The following is an 18476-nucleotide window of genomic DNA, read 5'->3' on the forward strand; positions in this document are numbered from 1 at the left end:
ATGCCTCTCTTCTGGAAAACATTTACCAGGCATATGGTACTAAAGCCTACCAAAGCCTTTCAAAGAAATTGTTGAAAAAATGTTGGGAGATCTCTAGACATTGGTAAAAAAATGAAGATCTCCGGACGCACAACGCCATACCATAGAACTCCTATTAAAGAGGGTATAAAAATGATAATCTGTCCCACAGAAATGTGTCCACAAATGGGTAAATTGTCTAGAGTTTCAACAATTTTCATCAGACGTAGATGTTCAGAAATCAAAAGCTCCTCATGGATGAAGAGGTCCTAGAGTATTTTTTATCAGATTTTGTTACCTCCAGGTCCCCGATATTCTCAAAGTGGAATATTTAGTTTGTACTACATGTATACATAGAAGTGGTTAAGGTGTCTGACACTTTATCAATAGCCCTCCACCTCTGGGTTGCAGGTTTGAAATCTTTGTGGGGCAGTTGCCTGGTAGGCCGATGGTTTTTCTCTGGGTACTCCAGCTTTCCTCCACTTCCAAAACCTGGCACGTCCTTAAATGACCCTGGCTGTTAATTAATAGGACTTTAAGCCAAAAAAAGTATACATAGAATCTTTTTGGGGGTATACCGTATAGCCGGTTATTTTTGTGGGTCTAAATTTTTCACAATTTTTACTTAAAATGAGGAAATTAAATTTACATGAATTAAATTTTCCATGATCCAGAGATATGATAGTATCTTATTTTCATGGATAAAGTCCTCATATTTTTACTGTAAATGGCGATTATCTTGTGCAACACACTGGAACATACACAATTTCATTATTGTTTTTGGTAAAGCGGTCACGAAAGCATTGCGTCTTTTGGTCGATAACCAGTTGAATTGTTCTCAGTTTATTTACAAACATAAATGTATCGCCTGTATTCAGCACTGAACTGATCTCGGTGTACATCTGTACAACTTACCTGTATGTGTCAATTATGTTCGGTTTCCTCTTATTCTAATATGTAAATCTTGTGTGTCTTACATTAAAATTTACATGTCAATTGACAATGTTTTCGTAACAATCATACGTGCCGATAAACTAGAAATTAAAGAGATATAATTCAATATGAACATGCTTGCTAGTGACGATGCTGATGTTGTCATTTATATCGTGGACAATATGTATGCTTGTCATATTATTACATGGATCAAATTTTCGCGATCACGTTTATGACTCACAAATTAGCAAAAATATATTCCCCACGGAAATAACCGACCATACAGTGTATGTATTTTGTTCCATTGTGTACACATATTGAATGCAGGGAGATGCATTGCTCCTTGTCATCATTCTTATTGCTGTCGTTTTTGGTTGGAGTTTAATCTAACCTACGTCCTTCCAAGGGATGGAATATTTTTATATTCCCATAGAAGTTCGTCCAAAGCATGCTCCATTGTTAGTATGCCTTTGTTACAGCTAGACAACGGTGTGGCCAGTCAGTGGTGTATTTGTTACAGCTAGACAACGGTGTGGCCAGTCAACGGTGTGGCCAGTCAGTGGTGTATTTGTTACAGCTAGACAATGGTGTGGCCAGTCAGTGGTGTATTTGTTACAGCTAGACAATGGTGTGGCCAGTCAATGGTGTGGCCAGTCAATGATGTATTTGTTACAGCTAGACAACGGTGTGGCCAGTCAATGGTGTATTTGTTACAGCTAGACAACGGTGTGGCCAGTCAATGGTGTATTTGTTACAGCTAGACAACGGTGTGGCCAGTCAATGGTGTACTTGTTACAGCTAGACAACGGTGTGGCCAGTCAATGGTGTACTTGTTACAGCTAGACAACGGTGTGGCCAGTCAATGGTGTATTTGTTACAGCTAGACAACGGTGTGGCCAGTCAATGGTGTACTTGTTACAGCTAGACAACGGTGTGGCCAGTCAATGGTGTACTTGTTACAGCTAGACAACGGTGTGGCCAGTCAATGGTGTATTTGTTACAGCTAGACAACGGTGTGGCCAGTCAATGGTGTATTTGTTACAGCTAGACAACGGTGTGGCCAGTCAGTGGTGTATTTGTTACAGCTAGACAACGGTGTGGCCAGTCAGTGGTGTATTTGTTACAGCTAGACAACGGTGTGGCCAGTCAGTGGTGTAATTGTTACAGCTAGACAACGGTGTGGCCAGTCAGTGGTGTATTTGTTACAGCTAGACAACGGTGTGGCCAGTCAGTGGTGTATTTGTTACAGCTAGACAACGGTGTGGCCAGTCAGTGGTGTATTTGTTACAGCTGGACAACGGTGTGGCCAGTCAATGGTGTATTTGTTACAGCTGGACAACGGTGTGGCCAGTCAATGGTGTATTTGTTACAGCTGGACAACGGTGTGGCCAGTCAATGGTGTATTTGTTACAGCTGGACAACGGTGTGGCCAGTCAATGGTGTAATTTGTTACAGCTGGACAACGGTGTGGCCAGTCAATGGTGTATTTGTTACAGCTGGACAACGGTGTGGCCAGTCAATGGTGTATTTGTTACAGCTGGACAACGGTGTGGCCAGTCAATGGTGTATTTGTTACAGCTGGACAACGGTGTGGCCAGTCAATGGTGTATTTGTTACAGCTGGACAACGGTGTAGCCAGTCAATGGTGTATTTGTTACAGCTAGATAACGGTGTGGCCAGTCAATGGTGTATTTGTTACAGCTAGACAATGGTGTGGCCAGTCAATGGTGTGGCCAGTCAATGATGCCTTTGTTACAGCTAGACAACGGTGTGGCCAGTCAATGGTGTATTTGTTACAGCTAGACAACGGTGTGGCCAGTCAATGGTGTATTTGTTACAGCTAGACAACGGTGTGGCCAGTCAATGGTGTATTTGTTACAGCTAGACAACGGTGTGTTCAGTCAATGGTGTATTTGTTACAGCTAGACAACGGTGTGGCCAGTCAATGGTGTATTTGTTACAGCTAGACAACGGTGTGGCCAGTCAATGGTGTATTTGTTACAGCTAGACAACGGTGTGGCCAGTCAATGGTGTATTTGTTACAGCTAGATAATGGTGTGGCCAGTCAATGGTGTATTTGTTACAGCTGGACAACGGTGTGGCCAGTCAATGGTGTATTTGTTACAGCTGGACAACGGTGTGGCCAGTCAATGGTGTATTTGTTACAGCTGGACAACGGTGTGGCCAGTCAATGGTGTATTTGTTACAGCTAGACAACGGTGTGGCCAGTCAATGGTGTATTTGTTACAGCTAGACAACGGTGTGGCCAGTCAATGGTGTACTTGTTACAGCTAGATAATGGTGTGGCCAGTCAATGGTGTATTTGTTACAGCTAGACAACGGTGTGGCCAGTCAATGGTGTATTTGTTACAGCTAGACAACGGTGTGGCCAGTCAATGGTGTATTTGTTACAGCTAGACAACGGTGTGGCCAGTCAATGGTGTATTTGTTACAGCTAGACAACGGTGTGGCCAGTCAATGGTGTAATTGTTACAGCTAGACAACGGTGTGGCCAGTCAGTGGTGTATTTGTTACAGCTAGACAACGGTGTGGCCAGTCAGTGGTGTATTTGTTACAGCTAGACAACGGTGTGGCCAGTCAGTGGTGTATTTGTTACAGCTGGACAACGGTGTGGCCAGTCAATGGTGTATTTGTTACAGCTAGACAACGGTGTGGCCAGTCAATGGTGTATTTGTTACAGCTGGACAACGGTGTGGCCAGTCAATGGTGTATTTGTTACAGCTAGACAACGGTGTGGCCAGTCAATGGTGTATTTGTTACAGCTGGACAACGGTGTGGCCAGTCAATGGTGTATTTGTTACAGCTGGACAACGGTGTGGCCAGTCAATGGTGTATTTGTTACAGCTGGACAACGGTGTGGCCAGTCAATGGTGTATTTGTTACAGCTGGACAACGGTGTAGCCAGTCAATGGTGTATTTGTTACAGCTAGATAACGGTGTGGCCAGTCAATGGTGTATTTGTTACAGCTAGACAATGGTGTGGCCAGTCAATGGTGTGGCCAGTCAATGATGCCTTTGTTACAGCTAGACAACGGTGTGGCCAGTCAATGGTGTATTTGTTACAGCTAGACAACGGTGTGGCCAGTCAATGGTGTATTTGTTACAGCTAGACAACGGTGTGGCCAGTCAATGGTGTATTTGTTACAGCTAGACAACGGTGTGGCCAGTCAATGGTGTATTTGTTACAGCTAGACAACGGTGTGTTCAGTCAATGGTGTATTTGTTACAGCTAGACAACGGTGTGGCCAGTCAATGGTGTATTTGTTACAGCTAGACAACGGTATGGCCAGTCAATGGTGTATTTGTTACAGCTAGACAACGGTGTGGCCAGTCAATGGTGTATTTGTTACAGCTAGATAATGGTGTGGCCAGTCAATGGTGTATTTGTTACAGCTGGACAACGGTGTGGCCAGTCAATGGTGTATTTGTTACAGCTGGACAACGGTGTGGCCAGTCAATGGTGTATTTGTTACAGCTAGACAACGGTGTGGCCAGTCAATGGTGTATTTGTTACAGCTAGACAACGGTGTGGCCAGTCAATGGTGTATTTGTTACAGCTAGACAACGGTGTGTTCAGTCAATGGTGTATTTGTTACAGCTAGACAACGGTGTGGCCAGTCAATGGTGTATTTGTTACAGCTAGACAACGGTATGGCCAGTCAATGGTGTATTTGTTACAGCTAGACAACGGTGTGGCCAGTCAATGGTGTATTTGTTACAGCTAGATAATGGTGTGGCCAGTCAATGGTGTATTTGTTACAGCTGGACAACGGTGTGGCCAGTCAATGGTGTATTTGTTACAGCTGGACAACGGTGTGGCCAGTCAATGGTGTATTTGTTACAGCTGGACAACGGTGTGGCCAGTCAATGGTGTATTTGTTACAGCTAGACAACGGTGTGGCCAGTCAATGGTGTATTTGTTACAGCTAGACAACGGTGTGGCCAGTCAATGGTGTACTTGTTACAGCTAGATAATGGTGTGGCCAGTCAATGGTGTATTTGTTACAGCTAGACAACGGTGTGGCCAGTCAATGGTGTATTTGTTACAGCTAGACAACGGTGTGGCCAGTCAATGGTGTATTTGTTACAGCTAGACAACGGTGTGGCCAGTCAATGGTGTATTTGTTACAGCTAGACAACGGTGTGGCCAGTCAATGGTGTAATTGTTACAGCTAGACAACGGTGTGGCCAGTCAGTGGTGTATTTGTTACAGCTAGACAACGGTGTGGCCAGTCAGTGGTGTATTTGTTACAGCTAGACAACGGTGTGGCCAGTCAGTGGTGTATTTGTTACAGCTGGACAACGGTGTGGCCAGTCAATGGTGTATTTGTTACAGCTAGACAACGGTGTGGCCAGTCAATGGTGTATTTGTTACAGCTGGACAACGGTGTGGCCAGTCAATGGTGTATTTGTTACAGCTGGACAACGGTGTGGCCAGTCAATGGTGTATTTGTTACAGCTGGACAACGGTGTGGCCAGTCAATGGTGTATTTGTTACAGCTGGACAACGGTGTAGCCAGTCAATGGTGTAATTGTTACAGCTAGACAACGGTATGGCCAGTCAATGGTGTATTTGTTACAGCTAGACAACGGTGTGGCCAGTCAGTGGTGTATTTGTTACAGCTAGACAACGGTGTGGCCAGTCAATGGTGTATTTGTTACAGCTAGACAACGGTGTGGCCAGTCAATGGTGTATTTGTTACAGCTAGACAACGGTATGGCCAGTCAATGGTGTATTTGTTACAGCTGGACAACGGTGTGGCCAGTCAATGGTGTATTTGTTACAGCTGGACAACGGTGTGGCCAGTCAATGGTGTATTTGTTACAGCTGGACAACGGTGTAGCCAGTCAATGGTGTATTTGTTACAGCTAGACAACGGTGTGTTCAGTCAATGGTGTATTTGTTACAGCTAGACAACGGTGTGGCCAGTCAATGGTGTATTTGTTACAGCTAGACAACGGTATGGCCAGTCAATGGTGTATTTGTTACAGCTAGACAACGGTGTGGCCAGTCAATGGTGTATTTGTTACAGCTAGATAATGGTGTGGCCAGTCAATGGTGTATTTGTTACAGCTGGACAACGGTGTGGCCAGTCAATGGTGTATTTGTTACAGCTGGACAACGGTGTGGCCAGTCAATGGTGTATTTGTTACAGCTGGACAACGGTGTGGCCAGTCAATGGTGTATTTGTTACAGCTAGACAACGGTGTGGCCAGTCAATGGTGTATTTGTTACAGCTAGACAACGGTGTGGCCAGTCAATGGTGTACTTGTTACAGCTAGATAATGGTGTGGCCAGTCAATGGTGTATTTGTTACAGCTAGACAACGGTGTGGCCAGTCAATGGTGTATTTGTTACAGCTAGATAATGGTGTGGCCAGTCAATGGTGTATTTGTTACAGCTGGACAACGGTGTGGCCAGTCAATGGTGTATTTGTTACAGCTGGACAACGGTGTGGCCAGTCAATGGTGTATTTGTTACAGCTGGACAACGGTGTGGCCAGTCAATGGTGTATTTGTTACAGCTGGACAACGGTGTGGCCAGTCAATGGTGTATTTGTTACAGCTGGACAACGGTGTGGCCAGTCAATGGTGTATTTGTTACAGCTGGACAACGGTGTGGCCAGTCAATGGTGTATTTGTTACAGCTGGACAACGGTGTGGCCAGTCAATGGTGTATTTGTTACAGCTGGACAACGGTGTGGCCAGTCAATGGTGTATTTGTTACAGCTGGACAACGGTGTGGCCAGTCAATGGTGTATTTGTTACAGCTGGACAACGGTGTGGCCAGTCAATGGTGTATTTGTTACAGCTGGACAACGGTGTGGCCAGTCAATGGTGTATTTGTTACAGCTGGACAACGGTGTGGCCAGTCAATGGTGTATTTGTTACAGCTGGACAACGGTGTGGCCAGTCAATGGTGTACTTGTTACAGCTAGACAACGGTGTGGCCAGTCAATGGTGTACTTGTTACAGCTAGACAACGGTGTGGCCAGTCAATGGTGTACTTGTTACAGCTAGACAACGGTGTGGCCAGTCAATGGTGTATTTGTTACAGCTAGACAACGGTGTGGCCAGTCAATGGTGTATTTGTTACAGCTAGACAACGGTGTGGCCAGTCAATGGTGCATTTGTTACAGCTAGATAACGGTATGGCCAGTCAATGGTGTATTTAGATTGGAGGTATCCTAGACCTTGTGTAGGTGTCCTCTTAGTTTTCAATCAATTTCTAAGTTTGGTAGGCCTGCACTTCCCCGAGTAACATTTGAAATTGAAAATTTTGAGAGTATATTGCCTTAGTGCTATACACTCTGGTTGATCTGTTTGACAATTTGATGGATTTATTTCAAGGCTTGCAGATCTGACAATTCTCACACTAATGTACATATTTTCCATGATTGTTCTACACCAGACCATGTGTTACTCTAGCAAATGTAACAAACATACCAATACAATCTATAACATGAACCCTGCAATTTCCTTAAATACTCAAATCTACTAAAAATACTAAATTTTTAGGTCACCTGAGACAAAGTCTCAAGTGACCTATTCTAATTCTCTTTTGTCCGTTGTCGTGCGTCGTGCGTCGTCCGTCGTGCGTCCGTAAACAATTTACATTTTCGACTTCTTCTCCAAAACCCCTAAACCAAATTCCATGAAATTTGGCAGGAAGCTTCTATGGCTAAAGGTAAATTATATGGTCCCCACCCCCCAGGGGCCTGAGGGGTGGGGCTAAAAAGGGTTGAATTGACTAAAACTTCAAAAATCTTCTTCTCTACTCTCAGATATTGTGGAATCAAACACTCTTCATAGATGGAAGGGTCTTAAGGTTCTTTACCAAAATTGTAAATTTCATGACCCAGGGGTCTCACGTTTGCCCCTGGGGAGGGGGTTAACTTTACAATAGTTTATATAGGGAAATCACATTTTTGACTTTTATTTGTTTTATTTCTATTGGAATTCATTCTAACTTGGTAAACAGTGTCAGCATGGGATGGCAGTTTGATGGTATACACATGTTGGCCCTGACTGACCCCTAGGGGCTGATGGGCGGGGCTAAAAAGGGCCAAATTGACTGAAATTTCAAAAATCTTCTTCTCAAGACCAAAATAAGATGGAATAAAATACTCTTTATAGTTATAAGGGTCTTAAGGTGCTTTACTAAAATTGTGAATTTCATGACCCTGGGGTCTCAAGTTTGCCCCTTGGGAGGGGGTAAACTTTACTATAGTTTATATAGGGAAATCACATTTTTTACTATATGTTTGAATTCTATTGGAATTCATTCTAACTTAGTTAACATTATCACCTTGTGAAGGCAGTTTGATGGTATACACATGTTGGCCCTGACTGACCCCCAGGGGCTAATGGGCGGGGTTAAAAAGGGCCAAATTGACTGAAATTTAACAAATCTTCTTCTCAAGACGGAAATAAGGTGGAATCAAATACTGTTTATAGTTGGAAGCATCTTAAAGTGCTTTACTAAAATTTCGAATTTCATGACCCTGGGGTCTCAAGTTTGCCCCTGGGGAGGGGGTATACTTTACTATAGTTTATATAGGGAAATCACATTTTTGACTACAATATGTTTGATTTCTATTGGAATTCATTCTAATTTGGTTAACATTGGAATTCATTCTAATTTGGTTAACATTATCTGCTTGGGATGGCAGTTTGAGGGTATGCACATGTTGGCCCTGACTGACCCCTAGGGGCTGACGGGCGGGGCTAAAAAGGGTCAAATTGACTGAAATTTCAAAAATCTTCTTTTCAGACTGAAATAAGATAGAATCAAATACTGTTTATAGATGGAGGGATCTTAAGGTGCTTTACTAAAATTGTGAATTTCATGACCCTGGGGTCACACATTTACACCTGGGGAGGGGGTAAATTTTACTATAGTTTATATAGGGAAATCACATTTTTGACTGATTTGTTTGATTTCTATTGGAATTCATTCTAACTTGGTTAACATTTTCAGCATAGGATGAAAGTTTGATAATATGCACATGTTGGCCCTGACTGACCCCTAGGGGCTGATGGGCGGGGCCAAAAATGGTCAATTAAATTAACTGAAATATTTCAAATCTCAGGTGACCGTTAAGGCCCATGGGCCTCTTGTTAAATAAAGAAAACCCTAAGTAAGCTGACATAAAGATAAGTTTTTCAAAATGCCAGTGCCTGTCTATCCTTGTGTGAAAGATAGACACAGATTTTATTTTGAACAGAGCAAACATAACTAAAACAATGTAATACAGGTGCAGTATTCAAATACAACTATCTAGTAATAAATATTACAACCAGTGTCACTCATTAGCCTGTATACAGCTACTATTATAATAAAGACATTGTAATACATTTTATACTCCGCGACACTCCTCGGCCCGTATACAGAAACTATTGTAACAAAGACATTGTAATACAGTTTATAACCAGTGTCACTCCTCGGCCCGTATACAGAAACTATTGTAACAAAGACATTGTAATACAGTTTATAACCAGTGTCACTCCGCGGCCCATATACAGAAACTATTGTAACAAAGACATTGTAATACATTTTATACTCCGCGACACTCCTCGGCCCATATACAGAAACTATTGTAACAAAGACATTGTAATACAGTTTATAACCAGTGTCGCTCCTCGGCCCATATACAGAAACTATTGTAACAAAGACATTGTAATACAGTTTATATACCGCGACACTCCTCGGCCCATATACAGAAACTATTGTAACAAAGACATTGTAATACAGTTTATAACCAGCGACACTCCTCGGCCCATATACAGAAACTATTGTAACAAAGACATTGTAATACAGTTTATAACCAGTGTCACTCCTCGGCCCGTATACAGAAACTATTGTAACAAAGACATTGTAATACAGTTTATACTCCGCGACACTCCGCGGCCCATATACAGAAACTATTGTAACAAAGACATTGTAATACAGTTTATAACCAGTGTCACTCCTCGGCCCATATACAGAAACTATTGTAACAAAGACATTGTAATACAGTTTATAACCAGTGTCACTCCGCGGCCCATATACAGAAACTATTGTAACAAAGACATTGTAATACAGTTTATAACCAGTGTCACTCCGCGGCCCATATACAGAAACTATTGTAACAAAGACATTGTAATACAGTTTATACTCCGCGACACTCCTCGGCCCGTATACAGAAACTATTGTAACAAAGACATTGTAATACATTTTATATACCGCGACACTCCTCGGCCCATATACAGAAACTATTGTAACAAAGACATTGTAATACAGTTTATAACCAGTGTCACTCCTCGGCCCATATACAGAAACTATTGTAACAAAGACATTGTAATACAGTTTATACTCCGCGACACTCCGCGGCCCATATACAGAAACTATTGTAACAAAGACATTGTAATACAGTTTATAACCAGTGTCACTCCTCGGCCCATATACAGAAACTATTGTAACAAAGACATTGTAATACAGTTTATAACCAGTGTCACTCCTCGGCCCGTATACAGAAACTATTGTAACAAAGACATTGTAATACAGTTTATAACCAGTGTCACTCCTCGGCCCATATACAGAAACTATTGTAACAAAGACATTGTAATACATTTTATACTCCACGACACTCCTCGGCCCGTATACAGAAACTATTGTAACAAAGACATTGTAATACATTTTATACTCCACGACACTCCTCGGCCCGTATACAGAAACTATTGTAACAAAGACATTGTAATACAGTTTATAACCAGTGTCACTCCTCGGCCCGTATACAGAAACTATTGTAACAAAGACATTGTAATACATTTTATATACCGCGACACTCCTCGGCCCATATACAGAAACTATTGTAACAAAGAAATTGTAATAGAGTTTATAACCAGTGTCACTCATCGGCCCGTATACAGCTCTTAATGTAACAAAGACATTGTTATACAGTTTATAACCAGCGACACTCATCAGCCCATATACTTCAATAACTCAAACAATGTAATACAAGCACAGTATTCAGATGCAACTGATTTAGTTAAAAAGTTACAACAACAGAAGTGGATTGTGGAGTGTATAACATTTGGACTCCTAGGTTCATTAAATGATTCCCACAAGTCTCTTGATTTTCAATTTCAGTCGACAGAAACATTTTGAACACAAAATTTAATGTGAAAAAAACAAAGAAATGTCACTAATCAGGTCTAGTTATAGAACAGACACATCCACAACTTTACTGATGAATTACATTAGTTTAAATTCCCATTAAGTAATGTTTTATATACTAAAATACTTTGCACTGATTAATAACACAGGAGGGAGTTGTCTATATACATTGTACTTGTTAACCATCAAATAATTGCTGGATGTCTGTATCTTAGAGAATATGTATGATAGTGTTAGAAGGACATCATATTCTGACTAAAACATACCAAGGATTGTGTTCTATTTGTTTTCTGAATGTGTTTGTATATTTAATAGATTATACCCATATATGGTCGTTTCTAATGACCATATGTAGTTTTAGACTTGTAGTTAAGGGTAAGAACAATTTCATTTACTGTGAATTATATAAAAATGTTTAATAAGTGATCTTTTAGACTACTGTAAATGTGCATATTTTTGCGCGTTGAAATTTTCGCTTTGTCAGCTTCCAAACTGTTCACGGTATGGATATTTTTGCGCTGTCAGTCATACTGCAAATATATTTTCACGCTGAGATGTTAACTTTACTAAAATTAAGTTTATAGTATTACTGTTTACTGATTAAGTGTTCTGAATGAAATACCTAAAAGAGAATGTCTATAAACTCACCAATTAATTTGTGTATACTAGTACTCCACTATTAGGTGTCTTTATAATCTATTGAAATGTAACAATGAAATTGTCCGTATTAGGCGACAAACACTGGACCGACCATGGCAACGTTACACAACACGGACGACATGACACTTGAAGCTGATATGGTTTACCACCAGGAACTTGAGTCTTTGATTTTGTTGTATTTAGTTTATTTGGTGGAGATATTCGCGTGTCAGAATTTTCACTTGTTAATATGTTTGCGTGTGGATATTTTCGTTGAGATTTTATGATTGCAAAATAAGTGAAAATTAATGTTGTGCATTACCGATATGGAATTTGAAGATTTCATTACATGTATATTGTAAAACATAGATATTTGTATTTAAAATGAGATATTTTGTTGTGTAGTTAAGTTATTTACACGACATGAATATTTTGTATTTAAAATCAGACATTTTGTTGTGTAATTAAGTTATTTACACGACATAAATATTTGTATTTAAAATGAGACTGTAATTAAGTTATTCACACAATAAATCAATCACTATAAAAATCTATTACTGGAGTGTAATAAGTAAAGAAAACAATTCAAAAAATAATATTATTTTAAAAGAAACTAAGAAACACTAGAATACAATGGTACTCATAAACAAAACAAATGTACATTCATATATATTCTGATGATATCTTTTTTTACTCTGCACCAACATTTAATTAAGTTGGAACAGTAACATCAAACGGTACGAGTGTATATGTTTCTCAATACTGAATCTGGCATGGATCCTATAGCTACTGAAGGTGTTGTTAAAGCAGACAAAGTTTCGCTTGAATGATCCAATCCAAGTTCAATCATCTGCCTCTCTTTTGCTATAATTTATTACCTATATATTTCATAGCAAAAGACTGTAGAAGTTTGTTATAGATCAATATGTAAATTAATTTGTAACTACGAGTCATATTGACATCAATTTTATCAAAAATACATATCAAAATGGTAAACTTGAAACATTTTAGAAATCAACACTATTCATGAAGTGCGGTATAGAACTATACATTAACTGACAGGAGGATTTTAATGAAGTATTGTTATACCATTTTTAAATGTAATACATATTCGTACATCAAAACTAGCAAATGTTTATATTTAAAACAAGCAAACTGAGTATTTCTGGACCATAACATGTACCCTGCTGGCCTCCATAAACTACCGGTATTATACGTTATAGGTGCAAAGGGCCATAACTCTGTCATAAATGGTAATGACAAACTGAAACTTGGAAGTAAGTTTGACTATAAAGTTATATACTATACTAAATATCTGATTATTATCTGTAGGCATGACAAAACAGTAGAAAACATCTCAGGTTGGACAGACAGATGGATGGATGGATGGATGTTTGATGAATATAAACCTACAAAGCATGATACAATGTACCAGGTATTTCAGATCAGTTCAATGAGATCAGGCTTTAACAAATAACATCAGAGGCTTTCCGTTCTAGTTAACATAACAACACAATTTTTCATGTTTGATTCATTACAGCTGTACATGCCATCCCTAACCCTTACTTATCAATGTTTGGATAAATTGGTGAAAGACAGAGTTCATTAACAAAAGGATTTTGACAGAGACCTCTGATTCAGTAACAACAGCAGCAATCTAAGAAAATTAAATTTACTTCACACGATGACTCTAATATACCCCAACTCTGCCAAAACGGTATAATGATATCCCCAGTCTATTTAACTCCTTTGTCAAGGTCACCTTACTTACAGATAAATGTATGTCAAGGTCAAATTACTTGTACGGTATCATTGTGTGTCAAGTTCAACTTATACAGTAACTTTATGTCAAAGTCACCTTATTAATACAGTATAAAAGTAATTCAAGGTCAACTTACTTGTACAGTCTAAATGTATATCAAGGTTAACTTATCTGTGTAGTATAAATGTATGTCAGGGTCAATTTGCCTTTACAGTCTAAATGTATGTCAGGGTCAACTTAATTGTACAGTATGCATGTAAGCAGGTTAGCTTACTCGTAGAATATAAATGTATGTCAGGGTCAATTTACTTGTTCAGTATCAATATAAACAGATCAACTAACCTGTACAGTACAAACATATTTCAGGGTCGATTTACTTTAACAGTATAAACGTATGTCAATGTCAACTTACCTGTACAGCATAAACATATGTCAGGGTCAACTTACTTGTACAGTATAAATGTATGTCAAGGTCAACTTACCTGTACAGCATAAACATATGTCAGGGTCAACTTACTTGTACAGTATAAATGTATGTCAAGGTCAACTTACCTGTACAGCATAAACATATGTCAGGGTCAACTTACTTGTACAGTATAAATGTATGTCAAGGTCAACTTACCTGTACAGTATAAACGTATGTCAATGTCAACTTACCTGTACAGTATAGTCAACTTACCTGTACAGTATAAACGTATGTCAATGTCAACTTACCTGTACAGTATAGTCAACTTACCTGTACAGTATAAACGTATGTCAATGTCAACTTACCTGTACAGCCTAAACATATGTCGGGGTCAACTTACCTGTACAGTATAAACATATGTCAATGTCAACTTACCTGTACAGTATAAACATATGTCAATGTCAACTTACCTGTACAGTATAAACATATGTCAATGTCAACTTACCTGTACAGTATAAATGTATGTCAATGTCAACTTACCTGTACAGTATAGTCAACTTACCTGTACAGTATAAATGTATGTCAAGGTCATCTTACCTGTACAGTATAGTCAACTTACCTGTTCAGTATAAACATATGTCAATGTCAACTTACCTGTACAGTATAAACATATGTCGGGTCAACTTACCTGTACAGTATAAACATATGTCAATGTCAACTTACCTGTACAGTATAAACATATGTCAATGTCAACTTACCTGTACAGTATAAATGTATGTCAATGTCAACTTACCTGTACAGTATAGTCAACTTACCTGTACAGTATAAATGTATGTCAAGGTCATCTTACCTGTACAGTATAGTCAACTTACCTGTTCAGTATAAACATATGTCAATGTCAACTTACCTGTACAGTATAAACATATGTCGGGTCAACTTACCTGTACAGTATAAATATATGTCAAGGTCAACTTACCTGTACAGTATAAATGTATGTCAAGGTCAACTTACTTGTACAATATAAATGTATGTCAATGTCAACTTACCTGTACAGTATAGTCAACTTACCTGTACAGTATAAATGTATGTCAAGGTCATCTTACCTGTACAGTATAGTCAACTTACCTGTTCAGTATAAACATATGTCAATGTCAACTTACCTGTACAGTATAAACATATGTCGGGTCAACTTACCTGTACAGTATAAACATATGTCAATGTCAACTTACCTGTACAGTATAAACATATGTCAATGTCAACTTACCTGTACAGTATAAATGTATGTCAATGTCAACTTACCTGTACAGTATAGTCAACTTACCTGTACAGTATAAATGTATGTCAAGGTCATCTTACCTGTACAGTATAGTCAACTTACCTGTTCAGTATAAACATATGTCAATGTCAACTTACCTGTACAGTATAAACATATGTCGGGTCAACTTACCTGTACAGTATAAATATATGTCAAGGTCAACTTACCTGTACAGTATAAATGTATGTCAAGGTCAACTTACTTGTACAATATAAATATATGTCAAGGTCAAATTACCTGTATAGTATAACATATTTCAGGGTCAATTTACTTGTATAGTATAAATGTATGTCAAGGTCAACTTACTTGTGCAGTTTTAATGTATTTGCATTGGGAAAAATTCAGCCCAGCAGGTTCATAAATAATAAATCTTAATGGTATTTATTTGTATGAGCATTTTTTAAATCTATTACTTCCATAAAAATAATGAAAATTCTTAAAATTCTCAGATTATTTTGGCAAACAACACATCTGATCTTTTCAAGCTAGCACCTGTATTTCTTTGACAATGTATAAAAATTAAACTCTCATAAAATATTTAATTTTGGTAGGGTTTTGATGTTCATTTCTTATTGTTCTTCAGCTGTGCTGCGACCCAGCGACAGAGTTTAATCGGTACATCTTTGGAGAACAGCAGCACATGAGTGTTGAAAACTACAGCCTGAACCTTCACTGGAGCCTTGTTCTTGGATATACAGACTGGTAGGAAGCAGGTCACGGCCGCGTCTACACTGTCCTGAAACATCACCGCCTTTCCTGCTTCCTGAACAAAAGTGTAACTACATGTTAGAACACAAACATTATAGCATGCCTGGCTTGTTAGGAAGGAAGCACTTTTTTTTTCATGAATATTTTTTTTTTTTCATTTTCAAAGTAGAAATATAATTCACGACACATCAAACAAGGAATACAGTACCAAGGACAAATCTTGATAGTACTTTGATATTCCACCCACATGTATATCAGGAACTATAGATTCTTTTTTATCAAATAGTACAGATTTAAAAGAATTAAATTGTATTATGTGAGTGGATCAAGAAAGTTCATGATTATCATTTTATCACATTTCCAAGTCTGGGTTAGTTCTTTATATAAGTAAATAATATTTTTCCTTACTCACAGTTCTGCTGTGTATAATTACTGATCAGGTACATAGGTTGTGATGATTGGATACCTTATACATTGTACCATGGATGTGTTTATGTTATAACACCGGCTAGAACTGTAAGCTGATTCATGGTACACTTTCCACATCTTGATCTCAGGATAACTTACTGTATTGAGACAGGTTTTTGTTATTGGACTTCCAGAAGCATTGATAATAAAAGCCGTAGACCCTGGATTATCTTGGTTGATGACTTCCATTTTTTGGCACAAAGCAGTCATCGCTTCTTCCTGTAGACATAAAATATCACCATGTCTCCACCAAGGATGTAGACATAAAATATCACCATGTCTCCACCAAGGATGTAGACATAAAATATCATCATGTCTCCACCAAGGATGTAGACATAAAATATCACCATGTCTACAAGGATGTAGACATAAAATATCACTGTGTCTGCACCAAGGATGTAGACATAAAATATCACCGTGTCTCCACCAAGGATGTAGACATAAAATATCACCATGTCTCCACCAAGGATGTAGACATAAAATATCACAGTGTCTCCAAAGATGTAGACATAAAATATCACCATGTCTCCACCAAGGATGTAGACATAAAATATCACTGTGTCTCCACCAAGGATGTAGACATAAAATATCACCATGTCTCCACCAAGGATGTAGACATAAAATATCACCATGTCTACAAGGATGTAGACATAAAATATCACTGTCTCCACCAAGGATGTAGACATAAAATATCACCATGACTCCACCAAGGATGTAGACATAAAATATCACTGTCTCCACCAAGGATGTTGACATAAAATATCACCATGTCTCCACCAAGGATGTAGACATAAAATATCACCATGTCTCCACCAAAGATGTAGACATGAAATATCATCATGTCTCCACCAAGGATGTAGACATGAAATATCACCGTGTCTCCACCAAGGATGTAGACATAAAATATCACCGTGTCTCCACCAAGGATGTAGACATAAAATATCACCGTGTCTCCACCAAGGATGTAGACATAAAATATCACCATGTCTCCACCAAGGATGTAGACATAAAATATCACCATGTCTCCACCAAGGATGTAGACATAAAATATCACCGTGTCTCCACCAAGGATGTACACATAAAATATCACCGTGTCTCCACCAAGGATGTACACATAAAATATCACCGTGTCTCCACCAAGGATGTACACATAAAATATCACCATGTCTCCACCAAAGATGTAGACATAAAATATCACCGTGTCTCCACCAAGGATGTACACATAAAATATCACCATGTCTCCACCAAAGATGTAGACATAAAATATCACCATGTCTCCACCAAGGATGTAGACATAAAATATCACCATGTCTCCACCAAAGATGTAGACATAAAATATCACCATGTCTACAAGGATGTAGACATAAAATATCACCATGTCTCCACCAAGGATGTAGACATAAAATATCACCGTGTCTCCACCAAGGATGTACACATAAAATATCACCATGTCTCCACCAAAGATGTAGACATAAAATATCACCATGTCTCCACCAAGGATGTAGACATAAAATATCACCATGTCTCCACCAAAGATGTAGACATAAAATATCACCATGTCTACAAGGATGTAGACATAAAAATATCACCATGTCTCCACCAAGGATGTAGACATGAAATATCACCATGTCTCCACCAAGGATGTAGACATAAAATATCACCATGTCTCCACCAAGGATGTAGACATAAAATATCACCGTGTCTCCACCAAGGATGTAGACATAAAATATAACTGTCTCCACCAAGGATGTAGACATAAAATATCACCATGTCTCCACCAAGGATGTAGACATAAAATATCACCATGTCTCCACCAAAGATGTAGACATAAAATATCACCATGTCTACAAGGATGTAGACATAAAATATCACCATGTCTCCACCAAGGATGTAGACATAAAATATCACCATGTCTCCACCAAGGATGTAGACATGAAATATCATCATGTCTCCACCAAGGATGTAGACATGAAATATCACCATGTCTCCACCAAGGATGTAGACATAAAATATCACCATGTCTCCACCAAGGATGTAGACATAAAAT

At 38.9% G+C, this 18476-nt stretch overlaps 1 protein-coding gene and 1 long non-coding RNA gene across 2 annotated transcripts; one reads left to right on the plus strand and one right to left on the minus strand.

The window, feature by feature from the left end:
* Positions 1-11122, plus strand: LOC117336694. Its single transcript, XM_033897305.1, has 5 exons — positions 1-36; positions 9290-9979; positions 10112-10573; positions 10706-10774; positions 11105-11122. Exons 1-5 carry the CDS (start codon positions 1-3, stop codon positions 11120-11122), a joined length of 1275 nt encoding a protein of 424 aa, XP_033753196.1.
* Positions 11123-14444: 3322 nt separating this feature from the next.
* On the minus strand, positions 14445-16623 carry LOC117335594. Its single transcript, XR_004534461.1, has 3 exons — positions 16529-16623; positions 15007-16016; positions 14445-14914 (listed from the first exon to the last, which is right to left on the minus strand). It is a non-coding gene; the product is annotated as an uncharacterized LOC117335594 (long non-coding RNA).
* Positions 16624-18476: the final 1853 nt, after the last annotated feature.

Source organism: Pecten maximus, chromosome 10 (genome assembly GCF_902652985.1).
Source record: "Pecten maximus chromosome 10, xPecMax1.1, whole genome shotgun sequence".
Lineage (NCBI taxonomy): Eukaryota > Metazoa > Mollusca > Bivalvia > Pectinida > Pectinidae > Pecten > Pecten maximus.